Below are 27,446 nucleotides of genomic sequence, written 5' to 3' on the forward strand. Positions count from 1 at the left end.
AGGCCCATTGATGGCTATCTCCAGCAGCTGTAGATATATAAGGAATGTACAATACTTTGGATTTAATTCAGATGAGGTATTTGGAAAATGCAGGAGTGCAAACTCAGCATCAGTCTGTGGCTCATTAAAGCAACTGTATCATTCTCTAGAATCATATGGAGGTTGGTAGAATAAGTTATGGCTACGTTAATGAGTTGCAGACAGATGCTGTACCTGCCTTCCAAGGAATCCACCCCAGAGGGCTATATAGGAATCTGTAGGCCCTGGCCAGCATGCCCAATGTGTATATCAATATCACCACTCATGGAGTTCACTAGTGTCAGGTGTCAAGCCAAGTTTACCATACGTCAGCATTTATCCAGAGTGAATGTAGAGATGGATTTTGTCTGAACAAGTAGTTGGTTCACTAAGTGGGACAGCATGGTCTTAATACAATACATTGAATTTTTGAGTTCTATCAACTGTTTTAAACGTTATCATCTTGTGGAACCAAAGAAGAGTGCCTTCTCTATCACAGCCCCTGCCCTCTGGAACCACATCCCCCCAGTGATAAGGACAATGCTGTCTCTCCTGGGCTTCCAGAAAGCTCTTAAAACCTGGCTTTGGTCCCAGGACTGGGGTTAGTGTGTTTGTGGAGCCATTGTCAAGTCTTCCTTGCATCATACTGTTGCTGTTGCGTCCAGGCAGTTATGTTTTGTTTTTCACGTTTTAAATTGTTTTAATTGTATATTCTGATGCTGTAAGTCGCCCAGAGTTGTTTCGAGTAGGCAGCCATAATAAATTTTAATAACAGCAACAACAACAACAACATTTTCTTCCTTTATTGGATTCATAGCCCACCATTGTACTTTTAGAAGCACAAAGCAACCGACAACATTTAAAAGAAAAATACAAGTTTAAAACGAGAAATTAAGTCACGCAATTACATTTACTGATGCAAGTTTGCCAAAAGGAATGTGTTGTGTCTTTCCCCCATTTTTCTACCTACTGAGAGAGCAGGGGCCAAGCACACCTCCCCTGGGAGAGCACTGCGTGGCCTGGAGACCCTAGAGCGGGACCCCATCCAGCATGGGCCGGTTTTTGACAGCAGAAGCATCTTCAACGGGCCTTTCCTGCTAAGTAATGGAGTAGATTCACAGAAGGGGAGGTGCCCCTTGAATAGAGGGCTACCAGTACAGCCAGGAGAAAAAGGTAAAGCCAATTATAATTGCCAGAAGGACTTTGTAGAAAAGGCCAGTTGCCCAGAGAAAGGCCAGTATGGCAAAACCAATGATAAAGTACCAAAAGATATTCTCGTCATTTAGCTGATCCTTTAGAGCATAAATATTCCTGTCCAAAGTACTTGGGGTCTCAGAGTAGAATTTCAACTTCCTGATACTTTGTTTTATCTTGGGGGAGTCCAGCAGGCGGTACTCAGTCTTTTCCATGTGCAGGAATGGAAGCATATGCTGCACTATACTATCGATCTGATCCTTCAAGGAATTGTAAATGAACACATACTGGCTTGTTACCTTAACGACGTTTGCTTCAGAATTCAGGGTTCCAACCAGCCTAGAACAGGACCTGAGTGCCTCTTGCAGATTCAGAATCTCCCTATGATAGTTGGTTAGCTCCTTTTTTTTGTCTTCCATTGCTTTAAGGCTCTTCTGGGTCGCCTTGATTTTACTCTGTTGCTCTTTCAACTGCTCCTCGCATTTGGCAACTTCGTGAAAAGCCTTCTGTTCCTTTGCACGACAATCCCTTATCATTTTCTGGGCAGCATTTGCCTGTTCCTCGGCTGTCTTCTGAGCCATGTGAGCGTCGAGAGCCTGAATACCCCCTGGTAATGAGACAAAAACAAGATCTGGGGCTTACAAGATGTAACATGTGAGAAGACAACTTTTTCCAAACAAGGTTATTTCACATACATTTAGACGATTCCTTATTATGTAACTGTGGCAGCGGCTGACCTACCTTGTCTGGGCTTGGAGGCTGAGCAGCTTTAGCATTTGTTTGTATTTGAAGGGGAGACCCCCGGGGAATCCTATGGTTCTAGGCCAGCATGGGGAGTGGAGAAACCAGAAGAAGACAGTGGCCAGCCGTGGCCAGTGCTCTCTGTGAAGTCATAGGGAGTCGAGCTCAGCCTGAAGGAGACCTACTTTTAACTAAAGCAATGCCAGAGGGATGACATTAGGCTGCCCCCAAAGAAGTCTGAGAGACCAGTACAAAGATGGCAGCTGAGCAAATGGTCTTCTACTGACTCGGAGCAGATGATAGCTAATACTGACTAGACTTGCATACGAAGTTACACAAATAGTACATTTCTACATTAAACCATAAGCCCTGAGGTCCCAAAACTACAGTGACAATAGAAAAATTCAACCCCCACCATATGAGCTTGCGGCAATCCTAGACAATCCCAGGTGGACCTCCTCAGAAAGGAAGTCTTAAGTGTGAAGGTTCATAGATCAATTCCACCCATGTCCTCTAAATATGAATTACATGCTTCAGGCAGCTACTTAAGTTACTTCTAAAACAATGGAACCAGTATAGCGGATTCTATTTTTATTCTAATATCTTCTTTTTCCTCAATCGTTGAGTTTAACGTTGAAGATGGAGTAATCACTTTCCGTCCACCATACTGTATTGTTCATTAGTAGCTTCCTCTGGACAAGATAAATTTGCAGACTGCTTCTCTTGAGGACATCTAAAATTGTGACAACAGCTGGACAAAATATATAACTGCAGGTGATAGCAGAAAAATAGAGCCATTCTTTTTTATATATTTTATTACATAAGCTTAACTAGAAATCACACAAGAATAAAAGTACCCCACCCCCCAAAAGCAAATAAAAATGAAACATAATAAAAATTTGAACAGGAACTTTCAGCAACACAGTCTCCCCTTACCTTCCATTTTTCTCCAATCACTAACCTCTGCATAAATATTAGTGCTGTGCTTTGGATGTTAAATATTGGAGATCGTTGCCCATATCTGTTTAAATCATTTCATCTGTTGTTCTTAATTAGTCTCCTAACTCTTTTCCCAAAAACCATAGTCCAGATGTCTGCATTTGCCTTGCTGTGTAATGTATCATATTTAAGGACACGATTCCTGCTTAAATTTAGTTGAGCTTCCATTATGAATATAGACTGTCAGTTTTGCCATTGCTGCATATTCTCCAGTTTGGGTCTGCAAAATTCTATTCTTTCTTCTGGGACCAAATATTTTGCCATCAAAACTGGACAAGAAAGGGCAACATAGTTAGCCTGTCTAGTCTGAAAGTATGCATAGGGAGTATATTAGAGTGCATGAATTTTATCCCATCCACTAAAATAACCATTGTACCACAAAACCTGACCCATGGATTAGTGGCTTTGACAGAGATTCTTCTTCCTGAATATTGTAATTTAAATGACTAGCAACAACCTGCATTCTGAGCTGAAGAGCCTAGAGATCAGGAGTCCCACCAACACAAGCCAAGCTGTCTGCCAGCCATGTCAGATTACTTCAAATGCAATGACCTATGTTGACAAACGTGTTAGATTTTGCAGTTATCTAAGAGAGAGGGCCTTCACTGATCTGGAATAAACCTGAGCAGGGTCGAGTTTACTTAGTACTTGGATGGGAGACCATCAGGAAACCATCTTATTAAAGCAGCTATGTTGTCAGTGTGACTCATTGAGTCAACCCCATGGAAGCCTAAAAAGATGTGGCTGGTTTAATGAGTAGCAAAGATACCTGTTGCTTGTGCTCCTGGGCATTCCAAAGTACTTCTTCTAACTCATTTCTTGAAATGTGCAGAGTGTCACTAATACTCACCAATAACAGTTCCCACAACTGGTATCAACATCAACAGCCAGCCATCTCTTTTCCGCTCTTCCTGTACTAAAATATTATCTTCTGCAGTGGCTTTATCCCTTTCTGCCTGTTCCTTCATAGCTCTTTGGAGCCTATAATTTTCTCTTTGCGTCTCACCAAGTCTTTCCAAATCCCTCTGAAAGGTTTGTAAATTGGCAAGCTCATTCGCTTTTGTTTTCTGTTCATCCATGAGTTTTTTCTTTGAGACCAAAATCTCTGAAGTCATTGAATCCACATTCTCCAGATCCTGTAGAACCAATTTTTCTGAAATGCCCAACTCCTTTGTTGCCTTCTCAATATGCTCCTTTAGCTCCATGAAAAAGCTAATACCTTTTTTTGCTTTGTGCAGACAGCTGACCATAGATGTTAACTCACATATTCCTCTGTTGAAATGCTTTTTGACCCTTTCTTCAAATGTCTTGCCTTGTGTAGACTTTTGTACAAGGGCCATAATTTCACTGAATCACGACGGGGCCTGGTCTGCAGAGAAAGAACAAGGGAGGCTTCAAAGAGAAGTGGGATCTGATTCAAGGTACGACAAGTGGTTTGCCTTAGGCAGGGCTGCAACTGGGGCGGGGGGGGGCAACCGGGGCATGTGCCCTAGACGCCGTGCTGGTGGGGCGCCAAAATGAGTGCTGGGGGGGAGCCAAAATGGGCGCGGAATCCATCTTTGCCCCGGGTGACACAGACCCTAGTTGCGGCCCTGGCCTTAGGGTGCAAGAGATGGAAGACACACATTGAATGTTCTTGCAGCCCTCTTGTGCTCTATGAGTGCTAGTTTGGTGTAGTGGTTAAAGGTACCAGGCTAGAAACCAGGAGACCGTGAGTTCTAGTCCTGCCTTAGGCATGAAACCAACTGGGTGACCTTGGGACAGTCACTCTCTCTCAGCCCTAGGAAGCAGTAGGCAAGAGCAAACCACTTCTGAAAAAAGGACGCCAAGTAAACTCCAGGGGCTTGTCCGGGTAGTCCCAAGGGGTCAAAACAGTGAGAATTAATCATTATCTCTGGTGGCAAGCCCTTTGTTGATGCACAGCCCTCTGGAATCAGTGATGCATTAATATCTATTAATCAGTGATGCATAATATCAGTTCTATCTTGTCCTATTCATTCTATCTGTCCTTTCTATTGAGGAGATCTGCAGAGCAGCTGACCAAAGCATGTGTGTAAACATTAAGAATGGCATGTCCAACCCAGCCTCAGAACTCCTTGAATTCCTCCCATTTTTACTCCCTCCTTGCCCATGAATCTCCCCAAGAGAGAGAGAGCGATCGTGCACCACCCCTTTCAGGTACGCCCAGTTGCAAACAGGAGGCTGTCTGTGTCCCACCCTCTGGAGCAGTGTTTCTCAACCTGTGTGAGTTTAAGATGGGTGGACTTCAGCTCCCAGAATTCCCCAGCCAGCTCTGTCCACCCATCTTAAACCCGCCCAGGTTGAGAAACACTGCTCTGGAGACTGACCAGGGGCAGCAATGGCTCACAATTAGATCAGCTAGCTCTAGAGAAGCTGCTTGGTCACACATACAAGACAATACGCCTACCTGGCAGCTGTGCTATAAGAGGCCCCAAATGTCAGACACAACCATTGACAGAAGAGGAGGCAGCTGAAGGCAGCTCAGACCGTATCTGTGGTAAGTGCTCTCCTGCTTCCAATCTGCATACGGAGTGCCTCTCATATCTGCAGTTAGATGGTCTGAACCAATGAACACCATTTCCCACCAATTTCAACCGAATGGCTTTTGCCATTCTGTTGACCATTCACTGGGCTTAAAGAGATCTTTCTGGAGTTGTTTAGAATCACTTTTGGTTTCTGATTCCCTGAAGAGATTGGCATTGTCCAGGAACTTGACCTGTTCAGGGCTTCCCTGAGGTATCTCCACTTCTAATTTCCTTCCCCCAGAACACCCCCCCCCCTCGCAATCCTATTCCTTGATTTCTGTTTTAGCCACACAAAAGGTCCTGTTATCCTGTGACTGCTCAGAGACTTTCGTAAGGAACTTTCTTAAGAGCTTGTTGAAAATCTCATTTCACCGCATCAACAGGGTTACCTCTAAGGCAGGACCAGAACTCACAGTCTCCCGGTTCCTAGCCTGGTGCCTTCGCCACTACCCCAAACTGGCTCTCCTAAATTGACTCAGAGGACTGTTTTAATTATAACCCCTTGCTCTTTAGAAAACAAAATAAGTTTGGCTAAAGCTATAAAGAAAACAAACTATCCCATGAACAAAGATCCTCTGCTCATCCTACAAGCCTTATAAGGAAAACATTTACCGAAAAACATCAGAAAGGCAGCTTACCTTGCCGGAGTGTGCTAGCAAGTGAAAAAATGCAATAATTCGGTTTCTGTTTCTAAATCGTACATTGGGACTATAAAGGACCTGGGCACTTGCGCCCTCTTGTGCCTTTAAACTTAATAATAGGTGGAGCTCCTTGTTAGAACTGCAAAGGTCGTAAGAGCTGCTTTGCTTTGATTGAAGTTTGAGCAGAGCGGAGCAAAGGCCTCTCTCAAAGCTACTTTGCGAAGCCACCCAGCCACCTCATTTCTTAAAGCGAAGCAAAGCAAAGTAACCACAGGGCTTCGCTTCACTCTCCTTTGCAGCCCTGACGGCTTCTCCGGCGTCACTTGCCCAGAGCCTGTGGGAGTTGAAGTCCACACATCTTTAAGTTGCCCAGGTTGAGAAACACTGCTTTATTGTGTCAAGAGCTGGCTTCTGGGCTGGTTCAGCATACACAGATCTGAACCGATTCTCCCAAACAGAAGGGAGGGGAGCTGTGGTCCTCCTGAGTTTTCCCTCAAACAGTACAGAAAAGACCCTCGTCCCTTTCTATGTGCTGGGGTGGACCAGTTCATTGCTGAACAAGGGTACTCTTCAGGTGCGCCGGTACACCACTGGACATGTTCCTTATGGGTCCACAAGTGGCCCACCCTAGTACTGTACTTGACATGTTTGAACATGACGGTCCCATCCAATGCATCCAGTGGGCTCCCCCGAAGCACTGGGCCTTGTTCGCTCAGTGTGGAGCGTTGCGCTAATCCACCGGTGAATGAGTGACCGCTAGGAACAGGTGCACAGCAGTCCTTTAGTGCCTCCACAGAGAATCCACGTTCAGCACTGAAGGACTCCGCCGCTCCACGTGGAAAGGAGCATGTGTGTCTCTTATGGGTCCACACACGGCGTTTCTGAAGGACGTTCATGGGAAGGTCTGCTCTGGCGTTCCTTCTCCCCCCCTCCGGTACTCAGTCTCTACTACTGAGAAATGCACTGGGTGCTGCAGTTGCTCCCATGCTGCACTCCTTTCACTATTCCAGCAAAATGGTTATCTGGTCAGGCATGCAGTGGCACCAGGCGCAGATGAAGTCTAGTGCCCCGGATACGTTGGATCTCTTTAATGCAGCTGCCAACTGCCGACTGATGTGGAAAAGCTTGGAAAAAGCTCAGAAATTAAGCACTGCTCGAACTCAGAAAACCCCTCCTCTCTTACAGGGGCACCTTCACACAGATAAACCACACCAATCTCCACACTCTGCTAATTAAAACAGTATATAGCGTCCAACCCTCCAAACTTTACCCTTGGGGATTTTCAGTTCTAGCAACTCAGTTTTCAGTCCTGGCAACTCTGAATGCCTGCAGTTCCCGGAAACCACGTGACTTCTGTTCTGCCCCTGCAGGAAAGAAAAAGAAGCAGAACCTGAGAAATTAATGTGAGGTAAATTGGTTCCTTTACAAGGGAAAGACCCTTCCAAAAAGAAGAAAAAGAGGAAGAAAGTAATAGAAAAAATATCCAATGGAATCAGAAAAGCAGAATGAAAATGATTAGATTGTAAATGCACCCACAAGGGCAGGATTGATCTAGAGCAGTGTTTCTCAAACTTGGCCACTTGAAGATGTGTGGACTTCAACTCCTAGAATTCCCCAGCCAGCATGGCTTGCTGGGGGATTCTGGGAGTTGAAGTCCACACATCTTCAAGTTGTCAAGTTTGAGAAACACTGGTGTAGAAGGTGGAATAATCAGACTCTCCGGTGTTTGCACAAAGGCTGTTGCTTTGGATGGTCCTCCTTGAGAGTTGGCCGATAATATTTCTTTCCCCATCCCTGGGGGAAAACACTGTTTTAACACCTGTACAGCTCAAGCGAATTAAGGCTACCAAGGGACGTCCTGCAGTTCAGATGAAAACAGAGTCATGGGAATGCAGCAGAAGAAAGAGGGTGCTGGGGCTTGTGGGTGTGAAATGCAAGGGAAGAAAGGGTCAGAGAGCTGGAGGGGCTACATCGGCCACTGAGCCACCTGCCTGCTTGGTGCAGGAATACCAATTAATCTTCCCCGAGATGTGGCGGTCCAGCTCCACTTGGCACGTCCAATGATGGGGAGCCTTCTCTGGGTCATTGGCTCCGCTTTAAACTGCCCTTACTGCATTGACCAATAGGAGAGTCAATACCCAGAGTCTTTTGAAGCAAACTGCATGTTTTGTTTTGCTAGAGGGAAATACATTGCCTCCATATTGCAATTCCCTTCAATGATATGAATCTAGATCTCCTGGTCTGGTCTGGGAAGCTAAGCAGTGTTGGCTGGTTGTTACTGGGATAGGAGGCCACTAGGAGATCCTAGGGAGGACAGCTAGGCTGGGAAGTTGGAAGAATATCCCCGAAGGAGGCAGTGACAAGCCCACTTCTCTATGGTTGCCAAGAAAACCAGGTAGATATAGCCATGAAGTCACCAGGACTGGGTTCAGCTCAAACAAGATTTTACTTCAGACTGAAAAGAGGAGTGGCCCCGTGTAAATGTCACATTTCTGGTAGCTTTAAACAAGCCTTTGTCTGTCCAGCTTTCCACTTTTAATATGGGAATAAGGGTCACCTGGCCTACCTTGCAGGGCTGTTGTAAGATTGGCTGAGTTAACGTGTGCAGCACATGTTGAAATGGACCATGGGACAAAGCAGAGATCACACACTGCTAAGGAGTTTTCCAACTTTTATTGCAATGAATCTTTGGATCCCACTACGGAGGATTGAGGCAATGAAATAAATATCTGAGCACGCACACAACTTATATGGACTTCAGATGCTAGCAAAATGATTGGATGAAAATATTACCCTCAGAAAGCTGAAAGGTCCTAATAGTTGCTATCCTCTGGGCAGGCATGTTGCAACAGGTCCACACACTTCATGTTTTTCTCTAGTTTAGTTTTAACCTCTAAAGCTTTCAGTTTACTTGTGGTTTAATGCTCAATATATTTTCATCTAGACCCAGTTTCGTTTCCTGCAACAGCTGCTGCCTCTGTTAAACAAATTTTTCTTAGAACAGACTAGTGCTGTTTGAAATACTGCCTTGCCCAAAATGGAATCATACTTACTCTTAATCCATGACAAGGTGAATAATTAGAAATATGCAACAGATATCCTGATGATGATGATGATGATGATGATGATGATGATGATGATGATATTAGCTAGGGCTGGTATTCAAAGTTGAATACAGGTGACCTCCCTTTCTCTCTCACTGACTTAAACAGCATTTCCTTATCTGCTAGTATGATTTGGTGCATCAGAGGCAATCCAAGTGGCTACATTTTTAAATTAGCCCTCATAGCTCCCTCTTTTATTCAAATGGGATCTGACACACAAAACCTCCTGGTTTTTGTTTTTGTCTGTCAGAGTTACATTTTTGAACAATCCAAAAACACCCACCTTTCTTCTCCTGGCTTGTTAGCCAGTTTGGTCCAGTGGTTAAGGCACCGGGCTAGAAACCAGGAGGCTGTGAGTTCTAGTCCTGCCTTAGGCCTGAAAGCCAGCTGGGTGACCTTGGGCCAGTCCCTCTCTCTCAGCCCAGCCCACCTCACAGGGTTGTTGTTGTGGGGAAAATAGGAGGAGGAAGGAGTATTTCGTATGTTTGCCACCTTGAGTTTTTTCTAAAAATAATAAAGGGATAAAAAATAAATAAATAGAAATAGATAGATAGGATACTCCCAGATCACCTTTCTTTACTAGGCCCTCTCCAGATGTTTTGCTACCCCTGGAGATGCTGTCACCTGCAGATCGAAGGCATTCCTCTAGGACAAGGGGGTGGGGAGACTGCCAAGATCTCAGATAAAAAAGGAAGACAGGACCAACCCCAGTCTTGACAATCCTATGCCTACTCAGAAGTCAGGCCTGTTGATTTCAATGGGTTTTTTTCTCATCTGGAGGTCATATTTCAGCCTTATGGGCTAGGAAGTCAGAGTTAAACTGGTTTTACCCAAGAACACTAAGAATCTAGAGCAGGGCTCCCCAAAGTGGTCAATATTGACCCCCAAGGGTGGATGGCACTATCCAAGGGGTCAATGTTGTTATTGTTATTATTCATAGTAGTAAAGGTAAAGGTTTCCCTTGACGTAAAGTCCAGTCGTGTCCGACTCTAGGGGGCGGTGCTCATCTCCGTTTCTAAGCCTTGGAGCCGGCGTTGTCATAGACACTTCCGGGTCATGTGGTCAGCATGACGACTCGGAACGCCGTTACCTTCCCGCCGAAGCGGTACCAATTAATCTACTCACATTTGCATGTTTTCGAACTGCTAGGTGAGCAGGAGCTGGGACGAGCAACGGGAGCTCACCCCGCCGCGCGGTTTCGAACCGCCGACCTTCCGATCGACAGCTCAGCGGTTTAACCCGCAGTGCCACCGCGTCCCTATTATTCATAGTACTATTAGTTAAAGTAGTATCATTTTCCTATAATAAATGTTTGGGGGTCGATGAACAATCTGAAACTTCCTGAAGGGGTCAATGAGCTGAAGGGTTTCGGGATCCTTGATCTAGAGCAGTGTTTCTCAAACTTGGCAACTTGAAGATGGGTGGACTTCAACTCCCAGAATTCCCCAGCCAGCAAGTTGCCAAGGTCAAGAAACACTGATCCTAGAGGTTGGGATAAACTTTCAGAGTCCGTTAATTCTTCTAACCCTTCACAGAGCTGCATTCTGAGACAGGACAATAAAAGGGCTTTTAAAGGGAACCAGCATGATTGTGGACCTAAGCATGATTGAGTTCCCATGACACACTAAACTCACTTATCTTAGCAGTCTCATAGGAAACCTGCTAGCATAATTTATTTCTGGAGGGTTCACCCCACTTGCAAGTACTATGAGAAGTCAAGAAAACGGGGTTACGTCCATAAACCCATCTTAGATTCACAGCGATAAGCACGTCATGGGGGAAACCACCACCTTTTGTGGTACAGCTGGAGGCGGGCAAGCTGGTCTTGCAAGGGGAGAAAACACTGAGGGCACAGTTATGTCATGCTCACTGTTTCAATGTGCACTGTACATCGTAACGTTTCACATGCCATGGCGCTGACGCGCGTTTCTGTTTGGGAGGGAGCTGCTGTGAAACCTTGTGCCAAGCTCTGTATCTGTGTTTGTTTCAATGGAATGTGATTGGGTTATGTGCTCGGCTCAAGGAATTTTCCACCGCATCATCAGAAGCCGTTGAGAGCTGGGAGGATTCTACAAGGGGAGGGATCTCGTTTGTACCGAGGGGTTTTTAGTTTGCATATGGCGCGCTTTTCCCATTCTCAGCTTTCTTTGTGCTTGTATACTATTCTTAAATAAACTAGATTTTATTAAGCTTCTGCTTGTGAGTCTGAGAGTATTTTAGTATAGGCAACCATTACAAGTTAGGAGAAAACTGTGACGAAAAGGAAGTTGGTGAGGGAAGAACTTTTTTTCTGTCTCTTTCTTTCTGCAAGAGAAAACATGGCTGCCGCGGCTGCCGGCTCCCAATCCTCAACCCTCTGTGAGGTCCACAATAAGCCTCTGAAGCTCTTTTGCCAAAATGACTCGGCCGTGATCTGCACAGAGTGTGCCAAAAGCAAGAAGCATCGCGATCATGCTTTTCTCTCCATACCAGAAGCAGCCCAAAAACACAAGGTGAGTGAGCGATTGGACTTCCTAGGCAGTTTTGGGATCTCCTGGGCTTCCCCATCCAAGTGCCTTCTCAAAGAGGGGAGACTCCAACTTCAAGAATTTTGAGCCTGGAATTCTGGCTGGGAATTCTGGAAGGTGAAGCTCAGCCCACCCGGAGGGCAACAAATTGAGATCAGCAGCTCTAATGCTTTAAGCATCCTTAAAGCACTGGGACGTAACTAGCAATTAATTTTATGTTTACTCGTGAGTTTATTTAGAGAAAGAGCAGAACGATTAGGATATATATACTGTATATACAATATAAATATTTGGGTGTTCTTCAGAACTTAGCAGAACTTAGGGATTTGCTTTGAATCTCTCCATCCTACTAGATCTGGTAATAAGTCTCAGAGTGGGAAGAAAATCCCTTCTTTGTATCTCCAAGTAAAGAATTGACTCTCCTAGAATTTCCTAACATGTTCTAAAGCTAGTTCCCCCTTGGATTATAAATGTCAGAAAATGTAACTACCAAGGTTAGAAAATCAGACACACACACACACACACTAAAAATTTTAAGAAAGATAAAAACTAATAGAAACTGATTTAGAGCAAGAAAAAAAAAGAAAAAGATCAAAGAAAGGGCTAAAAGAGTAAAAGCAAAGAAAGAAGGTACAAAGTAGCAGCTTGCAATCATCCTTACAGCAGTTATAAGTACAATTATAAATCTTGCTCTATGGTTACAGCACAACTCTATTTTTTCCATAATCTGTTCTTTCTAATCATCAAAACCATAAATCGTCAGTTCATTTTTTCTGTTTCACGCCAGAAGTCCATAAGGGGTTTCCAGTCAGCAAAGGACCCATCATTTTCTGAAGAATATTAATTATTATTATTAATTATTATTTATATATATATTAAATTTATGCGCCGCCCATCCCACTATAAAAGTGACTCTGGGCAGTTTACAAATAAAAGTTACAAAAACCATTATAAAAATACAAATATACAAGAAGAAGAAGATAAAAGAGGGAAGCTAAAAGGCAGAGAGAGCATCATTAAGCCACCAACCACTTGGGTCCCTAAGTTAGTTGGCAGAGTCGGGTCTTGGCGCTCTTCTGGAAGGCCAGAAGAGTGGGGGCCAGCCTCACCTCAGGGGGCAAGATGTTCCACAGGGCGGAGGCGCTGGCCGAAAAGGCTCTCCTCCTCATCCAGCCCCCCACATGGGTTCCAGTGCTGCCACCTCCTCTGTTTTTTGCCATTCAGAGGAGATCCTTGCGAGGAAGGAGGGCTTGAATCTCCGCTTCCACAAAAACTCCCTTCCTTCAACAGAGCAAGAGACAACCATTAGCAACAGACTGGAAGAAACTATAAAATTCCCCTTTCCTTTGTTATTCAGTTGGGTTGCAGGGGTGGGAGAGAATTACAGGAAGAATTTTCAGCCTCACCTTCCCATAATGTCCCCTCAGCCCACACTCAGCTGCTCTGCAGAGGATTGGGTGGGTGGGGGAGCTGAGCAGCACTGGATTTGGGGAAAGGGTGACCTCTGCAGCTGCTTCCTGCTTTGCAGTCACCATCCATCAAAATGGCTGTTTGCACTCCAGCTGTATTGTGGTTATGCTGCTGCACAAAATTAATTAAGTAAATCATGGTGAAGTTCACAGCTAGGTTTGCACAATCTGCTAAACCAGAATCCGTGATTGACAGTCCACAATGGCTAAGCTTAAGCAATATTAAGCACATCCCATCTTACTGTTTTCTGTGCCTCGTGCTATCCCATTAAGCCCTAAGGTTGTTTATTTAGTGTTGCTTGGTTTATTACATGAACATTGTCATTATAAACAACACTGTAGAAACCTCGGTCAACAAAGTCTCCCATGAAAAGATAGTTGGTCTCAAGCACATCACCACCCACCCTAAATAGCTCTAAGGTCGTAGAACTGGCCATGGATATCTCCACAAACTATCACCGGGGAATCTACTCTCTGGACATTACTTTCTTCCACCGATCTCTCTTGCCGTTGCACAGAGGGCTTCAGCCTCACTCTCCTTGATGAGTTCACAGCGCCACAGTTCTTCAGTCTGATGGTCAAGGCCACTGTTTTTAGCCATCTCTCGCCCCCACCCCGCCTCGGGTCCGGGCAGTGACAGTGGGAGACAGTAGCAACTGCTCTGTGGGTCCCATGCCCGAGCCTTAACCCTCCCTCTTTCCGGCTCTCCTCTAACTACTGAGCCAATATAGTCATTATGGTTTATTAACATGGTTTAACATGGGTGATTCCAGTCCATTGTAAACTCAGCCTTCTGGCCTTTGAGAAAGATAGAGAGGAATTTATTGTTCCAAGGCGCTGCTCAGATGCCGACAAATCCTTCTGAAAAAGAAGGCTGCAAAAGTTGATGTGTTTTGCCCTTCAGTGAAAGGGAAAAAAAGTGTTTTGTTCCCCCAGATTGCTGATCAGAGTGAACTTGGGGAATGGCAGCATGGAGCCCTTTCAAGTCCCCTTCCCATGACAAGAGATGTGGTTTGATGTTGCCTTGGCGCATAAGCGCAGAGAGCTAGGTGAGCCCTAGAGACCTACACAAGGCGGACAGGCTCGGCAAATGCCGTGTAAGTCATAGTTGCAGAAGTGTGAGGACTGGGAAGTGGGAACTCTGGAGATTATCCTGTCTTTGTTATGCATAAGTTATAGCTGGGGGCACATCAGTATTTGGAGATCAGCTGGCCTGTTGGTCTTCAAAGAATCGATGGCCGAATTCTCTCATTTTATTTGGGTTTAAGTGCCTACAGTGGTTCATTTCCTTGATCTTTGTCCCATCTTTCATTCATTCTGTATTTATGAAACTTATATAGCCCCCCATCTACCAGAAGGAACTCTGAACAAAACTATAATGAACCCAGTAAAATGGCCATCTAAAACAATAAAAAAACTGTGCATCAGTTTTTCCCCCTACGATGCTACCATTATTTTAACTGCTTGCATTGTTTTTAACTTCTCTTTGTTGCAAATGACCAGTATAATGGAATGGAAAACAAGACTTGGGAATGCAAGCTGGGGTAGCTGCTGAGCCTTGTTAGAACAGTTTGCAGGGGGGGAACAAAAGAGTTTCAAACAAGGTTTCATAGCCCTGCAGAGCTCTGGAGAAGGAGGGGGTGTGGGAAAGAGGTTTCAAATCAACCCACCTTCAGCGAACTGGGTATGAGTTGATATGGAGAGTCACCTTCAAGGGCAGAGAAGGGAGTAAGTGACAAGATGTACAGGCTGTGCAAAAGTTAGAAAGAAGCTGTCCAAACAGCTGTCCAGAGAAAGAGCAAGTGTCCTGTTTCAGGTTTCAACTCACACACACCCTGTTGCCAGATGAGAATACCAATTTACTCAAGGGGGAGCCGTTAAGGGCAGACAGGGGAGGACTGTAAATCAAGATCAAGTCTTTTTGAAAGAAAGCTTGTCTGGTTTCACTTTCAGTAGGAACACATGGAAGAGAAGTCAAATCCAGTCGGAAGTTCAGAGAGCCAAGGCAGGATTGTCAGCCAGTCTGAAGGTCAGGGTTTCGGGAATTAGAAAAACAACATGCCAGAGCAGGAGATCAGACAGCTCATATTTAGACAGGTTTTTTTTTTTTTTGGTGCCTTTGAGTTAGTGTTGACTCCTGGCGACTGCTTGGATAAGTCCCTGCAGTTTTCTTGGCAAGGATTTTCAGACGTGGTTTGCCCTTGCCTGCTTCCTAGGGCTGAGAGAAGGTGACTGGCTCAAGGTCACCCAGCCGGCTTCATGCCTAAGGCAGGACTAGAACTCTCAGACTCCTGGTTTTTAGCCAAGAACCACTACGCTAAACTTGCTCTCTACTTAGACAGTAGCCTTTAGGAAATCTCCTTTACAAGTGGTCCTCACTTAATGACCACTCATTCAGTAACCGTCTGAACTTGCAGTGACGCTGAACGAGTGGTACTTAGGACTGGTCCTCAAAATTCCGGCCTTTGAGGCATTCCCACAGTCACGTGATCGCAATCCGGGCGCTTGGCAACCGGCTCACAATTATGACGTCACAGCATCCCACAGTTATGTTGTCCTTTGTTTACCAGCTTCCTACAAGCAAAATCAATGGGGAAGCTGGCAGGAGGTTGCAAATGGTGACCATGTGACGCCCTCACTTAATGACTTGCAGTGATTTGCTTAACAGTGGCAATCAGGAAGTGCCAGAATTGCCACTGCTAAGCCATGCAGTCACGTGACATCGTGCTTTATGACCATGTCGCTTAGCGATGGAAATTCTGGTCCCAATTGCTGTCATTAATAGAGGACTACCTCTATAACCTCTAGTACCCACCTTGCTTATCTGCAGATAAAAAGTATCTGCAACAGACTAGATAAAGTACAGGTGCAAGGAATCTTCTCAAAGAACCTGTGCATGCATGATTATGAAGTAACCTTACTTACTATGCTTTATTAATTACATGAAAAACCAGTTAAATGAATATACACACTGGAAACTACATATTCTGCTCTTGTTTCAACCAATGGGCCTGTTTCCCTTGTGGAGGGAGGCCCAGTGATGATTGTTAATATAAAATCAATCTAGCCCTTCACAGAGTGTTGTTTTTTCCCTTGGGGGAAACTACTATTTCCCTGACAGCATGCACACACACACAAACACACTTATACACAAAATTTTCTCTCTCTCTCTCTCTCTCTCTCTCACACACACACACACACACGAAACAGACTTATCCATGAATTTGTAGAAGTTGCAATGGAACCAATCTTGCTAATAGATCATGCCTCCTCTCATCTCCACATTCCTCAAACGGATACAGACAATGGCGTTTGCAGGGCAGAATGAGGGAAGGTGGACGATAGCCGGCTATGATGCAAGCCGCACCTCTTCCTGTGCTTGGCGTGATGTCACGTGTGTGCCCGTGACATTGCTTGTGTTGTTCTGATGAAAGCCAAGAGAACCGGTTGATGCCACTGTACCCAAAAGCCAGGGATGCGGAGGCCTTCTGCCGGAATTGTGCTCTGTAGGTTCAGCCAGGAGATGGAGCTGTCTTGTCTACTGCTGCTATGGGGCACGGGGAGTAGGCCCACAATCAAAGAAGCCACAGCCCTCTTTTGCACCCCCCGTGTTTCTTTTATATGTTCAAATCGACTTTTCCTCTTCTCTTCCTCCCTGCCACGTCTTGCTAGGCTGAGATCCAGAATCACTTGAAAAAAGGAAGAGATGTGGCTAGGATGTGTGAGAAACAAACTGAAACAAGTATTCGGGATCTGTTGGTAGGTATCTCTGCTTTTATTTGGTTTCAGTGGTTATTTCTGTGTTCCACTTCGCCCCTGGAAAGAGTTAAACTAACGAAAAGTCCAGGGAGATGGTAGGCCCCACTTCGCTGGGTATGTTAAGCAAATGTTGGAGAACTATCAGGTGGGGAATATCTTGACCGCAGTGCTGAGAATTCTGGGGATTATAGCTGACACTTCTGGAACTGGCCAAGGTTGGACTCCACTGCTTTAATGCAGGTTAAGTAACCTCACCCAGGAAGAAACCACACCCCAACCAAGTTCGGCAGGGTAGGCTACTACTGTATATATAAATAACCAGCTAACTTCATTCTCCCTTGCACCAGTGATGTTTCCTAACCTTCTGATGAAATATCTGTAGGAAAACAACCAAGCTCAAGGAAAACCAGGAACCCAACAGAATCTTGAAATGTGGAGTTCTTGGTGCTCTCCAGACTTGGTTGTTTGCATATTACCTGGCTGGGTAATGAAACGTTTTCAAGCAAGCAACCAAGCTCAGAGAGCATCAAGAACTCCACAGTTCAACCCTGAGCTACAGGTATTCTGTTCTATTAGAATCTAGAAAGCCTGCCAGATTTTCCCTCTGCCTCCCCTTATACCACATGGAATCATGGTGAGGTTATTTTTTTTAGTATCTTTCTCACACTCCCTCCTTGCCCGGGACTGAGATGTCACTTACTTTCTCTTTTATCTGCTAACGGTTCTTGCATTCCCTTGCCAACATTATTTCTGCCTTCCTTTACAGCAGTGGCCTTTTGCTAGTCCTTCCTTGGAGTGCTACCATGTCCCTCCTCGTTCTGGTCTTCTCAAAGTTAAACAGTCCCATTTCTTTTCATAGGACATCATTTACCATCTGCTCGATCATCTTCTTGCTCTTCTCCGGACCTTTCCCTCTTTGGTATAGTGCCCAGACTGAGACTTGTGGGGTGGTCTGTGTTGGCAGATTGCTGGGAAAGCCTTTGGCCCAGGAGAGATCAGAAAAGTCACACACCAGGCATTTCTATAAAAATAAATTTATTTACAGAAAACAAACATTTAAAGGCTGTTTGCTGAGAGGAGAGATTTCTCTCAGCTGCATATTCTCTGCAAGCCTACACAGAAGGGAAACTGAAACTAAAACAAGTCCAGGCAAGTTGTTCCCCCTTAGGCAATGCAACCATTAACACGTGAAAAGGGGACAATTAAATTCAACCTCTTTACCCGGCCAAAATGATTAGTTACCATAGTAACCTTAATCTGTAGTAGAAAACAATATATTAACAATCTGTCCAACAGAGAGCCCAAGTATTATTTCCAAAAGGTGGACCCCGTGCTTCCATTTGTTTCTCCATATTGGTATTTTATATCTTCTTCTTTTTTCTTGGATTGTAATTGTTATTTTTGGTTTTGATTTGCTACAGGTTTATATTGTGTGATGGGGTTATTTGCAGTTGTGGGCTAATTTTCTTACTGTGGACATACTACTGTAGCTGATATTTTTGCTTACTGTGGATGCTTATTGTATTTTATGCTGTTGTGAGTGGCTGTGAAATTAGACAATTCAGCAGCATCCAAACTGAATAATAATGTATCTGCAGGAAATGTCAGGAGAAGAACGTCGCAATTTGGCAAATGAGTTTGAACAGTTCCACCAGGCTGCAAAGGATCAAATGCAGTTTCTCCTTTCCCATTTGGAAGAACTGAAAGTCAACATCTTAGACTACCAGAAAAAAAATTACACCAGGCAGATGATAAAGATAACCCAATTGAACATCTTGATTGGAGACATCGAGAAGAAATGTGAACAGCCAGAGACTGAATTCCTGAAGCAAATGACTCAGATCAACAGCTTGGTCAGTAATTTGGGGAAGCTGCATAAGGAGCTCCATGATGAATGGCTGAAGGTGAGAACTTTTGTAGAATTGCTATTAGTACAATAGTATCAATGGTTGATTGATGCTGTTCGTACAATACTATCAATCAACCATCACTAAACAAATGGTTGTTAAGTGAGGACAGGTAGTCCTCACTTAACAACCATAGCAATAGTATGTTGTACTATTACTATGATTGTTAAGTGATTGGTTGATACTATTAGTTGTTACATAGTACTACATAGTAACAACTAATAGTATCAATCAACCATCACTAAACAAATGTAGTCCTCACTTAACAACCATTTGTTTAGTGATGGTTCAGACTTACAACAGTGTTGAAAAAAACAACTAGTTCTCACATTTATGACTGATGCAGTGTCCCCGTGGTCATGTGATTGCTATTTTCAATCTTCCTGGACAGCTTCTGGCAAGCAAAATCAATGGGGAACCATGTGATTCGCTTAATGACCATGTGGGTTCACTTAACCGCCACAAAAGGTGGTGAAATTAGGTCAGATTCACTTAATGACCACTTGGCCTACCAACCGAAATTCTGGTCCCAATTGTGGTCATTAAGTGAGGACTACCTGTTCTGTTGTTGTTGTTGTTATTATTATTATTATTATAACAACATGCTAGTTCCTCTATGGCGGGACTTCTTCAGATTGAGATTGAAGGTTTTAGTTGGAAGTCTGCTTAAAGGGTTGAAACGGTTGTATATAAATCATTATATAAATCAAGTAAAAAGAGAATCTTAAAGGCACCGTGACTGAGTTATAGCTAAGACTTTACTAAGTTCAGAATAATCACAAATACTGTATGTTTTTTTAAAAAAGAATAACGTGAACTTTTACATTGATACTATTGTACTAACCCTTACCAGACGAGAATTCCACCCTCCAACTGTGGTTCACAATACATTCTCTGTACCTTTATACCTTATGTGTAAGAGAGAGAAAGTTCTAGATTGCTTGTCACTACATTAAGGTCTTAAGAATTAAATTGTTTCCTGTGGCAATAGAAGAGTTTAACTACAGTAAACAATGCTGTAGTTCAGTATTTCTCAACCTTGGCAACTTTAAGACGGGTGGGGAATTCTGGTAGTCGAAGTCCGCCCAGCTTAAAATTGCCAAGGTTGAGAAACACTGATAAAGTTAAACATGGCCAGGATTCGTAAAATGCATCACCACTAACACACTCAGGGTAAAAGATAAGGCTTCCCTTGAGTCTCACACAGTTCCTGATGACTGCATGGACACGTCCCTGTTGCTTTCTTGATGTAATATGAAAAGGCTTGCCATTGCCTTCCTCCAAGATGTTATTTTTCCTAGTTTCCAATCTAGTCTATAGCCCTTGGATGTCATGTCATGTCCCATCCAAGTACTAACCAGGTTTGAACCTGCCTAGCTTTTTCAAGGTCAGTTGAGATTAGCTGGAGGCTGCTACCTGCTGCACCTGTAGCTGTGTCAGCCCTGATTCTGTTTGAACTTAGAGGTTCATGATTCCAAGAGGGCCTGTTACAACTGGACAAAATCTGTTTTGGACCTGGGTCTCCGAGTGGATCAATCCCATTTTCCCTTGAATAGCAAACCCAGAGATCCAGATCCAAAATAGGTTTGTCCATCTCTGTAATTAGGAAGGATGAACAGTGGTTGGTCAACTTGCCTCTTCACCCAGCAGCTGGTCAGTTAACTTGTGGCTTTACAAAGAGGCAAGATTTGAAGGAGGTGATCAACCTCATGGGTCAGCTGCTCATATCTGGAGGTGCTTGGAAGCCATTGGATTTAATTCCTTGCCTCTGCTTCAAAATCACAACACCCCTGCAAAGCTTTGCATAGCCCTTCAAGAAAGTGGAGTGAAGGAAAACACTTTTGCCTGATGTAAGTGCACACTACATGGACCTATTACTACATGAAGGGCTTTCCAAAAGAGTAGACAAATAGCATCCTTAATTTCCTTAAGTATTTGTAGATTCAGTGGATCTCCTCAGCAACCAAGTACTGATGATGCCAATTTTCTCTGCTTCCTTCTAGGAGTTTAACATTACTACAAATTGGTATGGGTCTTTTCCTTATACTTTTTCTTCTGCATGATGAAGCAAGTTTTATTCTGCCTGAGGATGATGTTTTGGATACAGTTTCCTAGAGAAGTCCCTGCATTTGAGCTTATTCTGGTTTTGAAGCTTCTGGAAATGTCGCTGTCGTTGTCTATGGTCCTCTGTGCTGTCATGGATGCTAGAAACTTTTCTTTGAAAAAGAATACAGATATATGGCTGTTTTAAATAGTTCCAGCCAAAGCAATGCCTACAAACTCTTTTGGTCTCTGGAAGTCTAACCAGTGTATTGTAGCATAACCTCTGTAACCCTGTGCATTTTATTAGGTGCAGGGGATTTTTAAAAATTATGTGCAGCTCCACTTATGGAGCCTATTGTTATTGGTTAGACCAGTGTTTCTCAACATCGGCAACCTGAAGATGTGTGAATTTCAACTCCCAGCTTTCCCCAGCTGGCATGCTGGCTGGGGAATTCTGGGAGTTGAAGTCCACACACCTCAAAGTTGCCAAGGTTGAGAAACCCTGCTCTAGATTGTTGGAGCACCAGTGTTACCAAATGTCCCAAACACATCCCCCCACCCGCATACTGAAACAATTTATTAAAGAGGATTTTGACATCTATGTCCAGAGAGCAGAGGTGGGGTCCACCAGGGGTGTTCTCAGGGAGCAGCATCAAAAAAGTCAAGTTAATGCCACAACCTCCTTTCATATCTGGAGGTGCTTTGAAGCCATTGGATTTAATTAAACCTCTTTCGCCATGAATGTGCTCTACCCATGAGCAAACTATGCATAAGACTGTTCTTGCAATTCATCCTTTGATGTCTTGTGTAACACATTGGTTTGTGTGCATTTTCACAGATGTAACTATGTCATTTTGTTTTCAAGGTGCCTATAGAACTTACCTCTTTTTTCCTTCAGCTTGGGTGAAGAGACGTATAAGGGAAACACTCTTGGTGACCTGGAAGCCAGATTGGGAAAAATCACTGAGCAAAATGAAGTTCTGAAGGAGACATTGAAGAAATTGAAAGGTATCAGGAAGTAGAGTTGGAGGGAATGAGAGATGGTAGAAACAGGCTTATAGTTTCTGTGGTGGTTCCAGGTTTTGAGATGTTCTTGCCCATATTGTCCTCAGTAGCTTTCTCTTTCCAGAAAACCCATCTCTTCTTTACTGCTCTCACAACCTCCCACCTACTTTCTCTCTCTTGTGAGTGATTGGTGAAAATTATGTGCTTAGAAAAGGTCTTGTTGCTTCAAATATATGGTCTATTTGAATTATTGATTTATACATTCACATGGAAAAGGAGTAAATCCAAAAGCATGATCAATTTTTGTTTATTACAAAAGATTGAAGGAACCAAGGAAGATTGGTTCTGAAGGTAAGACAGGCCATTACCTGAAAGGTTAAAAAAAATGGATGTGGGAAAGTGAAAGGAACCAGAGTGAGAATTGAACAGTTCCAGGAAGGGAAATTATTAGTCATGTTTGAAAAAACATGAGAGGATAAATTAATCTTCCATCATCCAGTGGAAAATTTGCCCACCGGAATTTCAGGGGTTTCAGCAGCCAGGATTCCAGAGCAAGGAAGGCAGAGTGGTAATAGTATTTCCTGAGTATCTGGCTGTTATCAGATGCCACAATCTGCAGATTGCTGGATATGAATACCTACCTACCTAAAATTGGTCTGTAGGAACAAGGTAGAGGTTTTTCTGGCCTTTTCTACCACCTTCCCTGCTACCTAGTAGTATCTCTCTCTGAGCTACAGAATCTCACTTGTAAAGCTTGTGTTGGATTCCCCCAGGCTAATGATGTTGGAGAATTTTAGTCTCCATCTCCTGGCAGTGGGATCCATACAGATCCAGGGTTTTATGGCCTCCTTGGTAGCTGTGGCGCTTGGGACGCGGTGGCGCTGCGGGTTAAACCGCTGAGCTGTCGATCGGAAGGTCGGCAGTTCGAAACCGCGCGGCGGGGTGAGCTCCCGTTGCTCGTCCCAGCTCCTGCACACCAAGCAGTTCGAAAACATGCAAATGTGAGTAGATCAATAGGTACCGCTTCGGCGGGAAGGTAACGGCGTTCCGAGTCGTCATGCTGGCCACATGACCCGGAAGTGTCTATGACAACGCCGGCTCCAAGGCTTAGAAACGGAGATGAGCAGCGCCCCCTAGAGTCGGATTCGACTGGACTTTACGTCGAGGGAAACCTTTACCTTTACCTTTACTGGTAGCTGTGGGCTTCTCCCAGCTCACATAGATGGACGACACTAGATCTAATTTCCCCTCAGAACAGATGGATAATGATCTGAACATTATTATCAGTCCGCTGTCATGGTCAGATCTCTTTGGAGTCAGCCTGGGTTAGTCATTGCACCTGAATTCCACAAGCAAGGAAAAACTACTAAGATAGTCCATCCTTGGCATCTTATGAACCTGCTTGGATTGAAGACTCTTCCACTTCAAGGCTCACTGATCCCTGTAGTTCGCAGCTGGTGCAAAATCAAGCAGCCTACATGCAGGTGTGACACGGCTAGTTCAGGTGCTACACTGGCTTTTAATAAGTTTCCTAGTATATTCAGGGGGCTGGTGATGACTTGTGGTTTGGATCCAGGTTATCTTGGAAACAACCTCCCTCAGATGGAATTCTCCCATCCTGATCAATCATCCTGGGAAAGAAAGTTGTGGTCTTCTCTTTCCTGGAAGTTAAGATAGCAGGAGCCTCAAAGCAAGCTCTTCTAATAGCAGACCCATCTGTCTGAAGTGATCTGTCCATGGAGATCTAGATTTTCCCAGTTCATTAATTTTTAAGAGAGCTATGAAGACCTAGCTTTTCAACCAGCTTTTAGAATCTGAATAACTGTAGCACTGGACTGCATTTTAATTCCCACACCGTGCATCATTTTCACGCTGATATTTTTATGGGTTTAGATTCTCATTTTGTGGTTTGAGATTGTATTGAGGTGAGCCATCCAAATTTGTTTAAAGTGGGTAAGACACAAATGTAAAATTAAAAAAAAGCAAGGAGTGCATGGAATTAAAATTAAAGCAACGGAAATTATTTGGGGTGACAGTCAATGGAGGGAAGGCTGGAAGAAGGATTTCAGAGATTTGTATGGGAATTCAGGAGCTACTTTGAAGAGTGGAATTGAAGTGAATGCTATAAATGTTATCATCCAAGGAAAACATTGATGAAATGGAAACCATCAGTGCTTTGAGAACGTTGACAAATGTTAAAGGCATAGTTGGGGTAAATATGGATGTGGTTGGTTTACGGAATGGCTGTGCAATTAGTTTGATGTGTGTGTGTGAAGATTGCATAAGTCTGGATTACTGCAATGTGCTCTACATGGGGCTGACCTTGAAGAGCATTCAGAAGCTTCAGCTGGTGCCGAATGCAGCTGCATGGGTAGTAAAAGGCACTGATAATTCAGTGTATGTAATGCCACTACTCCATGAGCTCCATTGGTCGCTGGTGTGCTTCCAGGTGCAATTCAAGGTGCTGGTTGTCACCTTTAAAGCTCTTCATGGCTTGGGACCAAGTTGACCGTCTCTCCCAAGTTGTTTCTACCCGTCCAATCTGGTCCAGCAGGGTGGGCGTGCCCATTGACCAAAGAATGCTGGTTGGCAGGACCTGGAAGATGTGCCTTTTCTGCTGCAGCGCCCACCTTGTGAAACATTCTCCCTCTGGAGATCAGGATGGCCCCAACCTGCTGGCCTTTCGTAAGTCCCTGAAGACCTGGTTCTGCGCTCAGGCTATTCTTTATTTTCCTTTTTTTTGTGTCCACCCTCTAGGTAAGATGCAAAGTGAATTAATGAAAGTCACGTACAGCTCCCTGAAGCCTTATGAGAAAGGTAAGTTTACTGAGCCAAGCTGGGAGAGGGGTCCACATCATGGAAGCCAGGAAGAATTTATTGCTTTAAGGCAATGTTTCTCAACCTTGGCAACTTCAAGATGCGTGGACTTCAACCTGTTGGGGGAGATGGGCAGTGATATAAATTTAAATAATAAATAAATAAAAACTCCCAGAATTCCCCAGCCAGTGTTGCTGGTTAGGGAATTCTGGGAGTTGAAGTCCACACATCTTGAAATTGCCAAGGTTGAGACACACCGTTTTAAGCTTTCCATTGGTGTGTGAAGTTAGCCCTTGAGATTTGTGAACAATCATTGTGGCTTAAAGTGTTGTGTGAAACCAGCCAATGATGTATGTTTTATGAATTGTGAATATGCAATATATTGTTTAATTGTTTTCTGATGTGTTATTTAATAGATGTGCATTGTAAAATCTGTTCGTTCCACTGATTCATCGCTAAGCCATCTTGACCATGTTTTAGTGGAAAGACAACACATCAGTGTAACAAATAGACTACAGCTGTTTTCATTTTGTCAGCAGGCAGCCATTTTGCTTTTTAAATTTTGGGATATGTTTGCTTGCTTCATCTTGAATTATTATCGTAAAGGCTGACGGAATCCTGAAATGGACTTAGCCTAGCTTGTTTTTGTCCAAAATTGCCTGCAAGATGCCAGCGGGCAAACCTGGGCAATGCTGCCATAACACATCTGGGGGATGGCGTACAACTTTAACGGAAGGTCACTTTGAGCCATGCCGCCTATCTGGTCCCTTTCTCTTGCAGCAAACGTGTTCTTCGATCAGGATACCCTGAACCCCATGCTGGCTCTTTCAGATGACAATCTAACTGTCCAGTGGGATATGGAGTTGAAGGAAGACATCCCTTGGCACTGGAAGAGATTTGAAAAACATTCCTGTGTGCTTGGAAGTGAAGGATTCACCGAAGGGAGATTCTACTGGGAGATAAATGTGGAAGAGGGGAAGATCTGGGCTGTGGGCGTTGCCAAAGAGTCTGTGGAGAGGAAGCACCTGGTGCATTTTGCCCCTGAAGATGGCATTTGGGGAATAGGTTTAGATGAACAAAAATATGTGGCATATACCAATTCTGGAGTTATTCCTTTGGGTCTGACTGAGCCTGTCCAAAAGATCCGGGTATATCTAGATTACACTGCAGGGCAGGTGTCATTTTTCAATGCTGAGACCGACACCTGGATCTTTACCTTCCCGCCAGCACACTTTTCTGGAGCAGATATCTACCCTTGGTTTTGGGTTGAGGGAGGGCTGATCAGACTGCCAGAAATAGACTTTGAAGAGCTAGCCACTGACCTTGTGTGGGGAAAGTACAGCGAGGTTCCTCTTTATGGAGACCCTTGGAAATATTTTTCATGAACCCTGGTAAAATCCTAAGCAAATTGGCCGTGCAGTCTCCTTGATTCTCCTTAATCTGTTGTTTTATTGACTTCCTTTGTTAAAAGTACGGAGGTACAGTCTTCAATCTAGAACAGCCTTCCTCAACCTTTTGACCCCGGAGGAACCCTTGAAATCTTTTTCAGGCCTTGGGGAACCCCTGCACATTCAGGCTCAGATACAGGCTGGAAGTTACAAAATTATTATATTCGTTTCATGGGTAGGCCTGTCTATATGCATGAACCATGTTCTTAAACTAAAAATAAGGAATGAAACTTACCTCTTTAATGTGAAGTTGCCCACATTTGAAATATTTTTTAAAAAATTGTGATCTCCCAGGGAACCCCTAGTGACCTCTCATGGAACTAATTGTCCTAACTGCCAGGAAACACGCTGAGACAAGGAACTGGTCTCTAATGTTTTATTGCTTGTACATAACAGGAATCCTAACAAACTGAAGAAGCGTGGGAAAACCCCAGCCATATAAACCCCAAAGGTTAAGGCGGTTCCGATCTGTGTCTCTTTGAATGGCTACCTAATTCCTCAGTGCTATGCATGTGCTTAACAGTCTGGATGGGAGCCCCCTGCTCGCCATCCTTACTCATGACACCAATCCTGGTTGAGAAATCCTGATCTAGAATCTTTAGATTTGGATGGCCATGACTGATTTTCCAGAGGAGTGACTGCACAGCAGCCACGTATGAGTCTCTGTCTGCATTTTGGGTGACAGTAGACTAGAGATGATGCATAATTTCTAGACCAATGTATTGTGTCATTAATTTTTTTAGACCAGTGTATTGTGTCATTAATTTTCATGGGATGGTTCTTTAGTGCTTCCTAATACCCTAGGCCAGTGTTTCTCAATCTTGACAGTTTGAAGATGTGTGGACTTCAACTCCCAGAATTCCCTAGCCGGCCATGCTTGCTGGGGAATTCTGGGAGTTGAAGTCCACATATCTTCAAGTTGCCATGGTTGTGAACCACTGGCCTAGGCTAATTAAATCAGGCCATTTCTTTGATGTAGATCTGCCTTGCTCTTTGCTTTTCTTGGTCCAGTGGGAAGGGAAAGGTCTTGCAGAGCCTGGTAATTCAGCTGCCTTCCCCCACATTCAGTATGAATATATATTGATCCTTCCCAATTTTTCTCCAGCATTAGAAATTATACTTGGAATATGAAATTATAACTTGTTCAACCCATCACAAGGAGGTCTGCAGGAAAAGGGGTCAAAAATTTAACATGGTTGCCACAATCGTGTGATCAAAGTTCTGCCCCTATTTATGTGTTTTGCATAT

The 27,446-nt window shown here is 44.0% G+C and overlaps 2 protein-coding genes across 2 annotated transcripts; one reads left to right on the forward strand and one right to left on the reverse strand.

The window, feature by feature from the left end:
- Positions 1–806: 806 nt before the first annotated feature.
- On the reverse strand, positions 807–4,349 carry LOC134488940 (uncharacterized). The gene is made up of 2 exons (XM_063291296.1): positions 3,803–4,349; positions 807–1,819 (listed from the first exon to the last, which is right to left on the reverse strand). Exons 1-2 carry the CDS (start codon positions 4,290–4,292, stop codon positions 1,167–1,169), a joined length of 1,143 nt encoding a protein of 380 aa, XP_063147366.1. The 5' UTR covers positions 4,293–4,349; the 3' UTR covers positions 807–1,166.
- A 7,209-nt stretch (positions 4,350–11,558) lies between these two features.
- On the forward strand, positions 11,559–26,142 carry LOC134489916 (zinc finger protein RFP-like). The gene is made up of 5 exons (XM_063292788.1): positions 11,559–11,735; positions 18,577–18,882; positions 20,442–20,598; positions 24,691–24,750; positions 25,531–26,142. The coding sequence occupies exons 1-5, from the start codon at positions 11,562–11,564 to the stop codon at positions 26,133–26,135; spliced, it is 1,302 nt and encodes a 433-aa protein (XP_063148858.1). The 5' UTR covers positions 11,559–11,561; the 3' UTR covers positions 26,136–26,142.
- Positions 26,143–27,446: the final 1,304 nt, after the last annotated feature.

This window comes from Candoia aspera, chromosome 2 (assembly GCF_035149785.1).
Source record: "Candoia aspera isolate rCanAsp1 chromosome 2, rCanAsp1.hap2, whole genome shotgun sequence".
Taxonomy (NCBI): Eukaryota; Metazoa; Chordata; class Lepidosauria; order Squamata; family Boidae; genus Candoia; species Candoia aspera.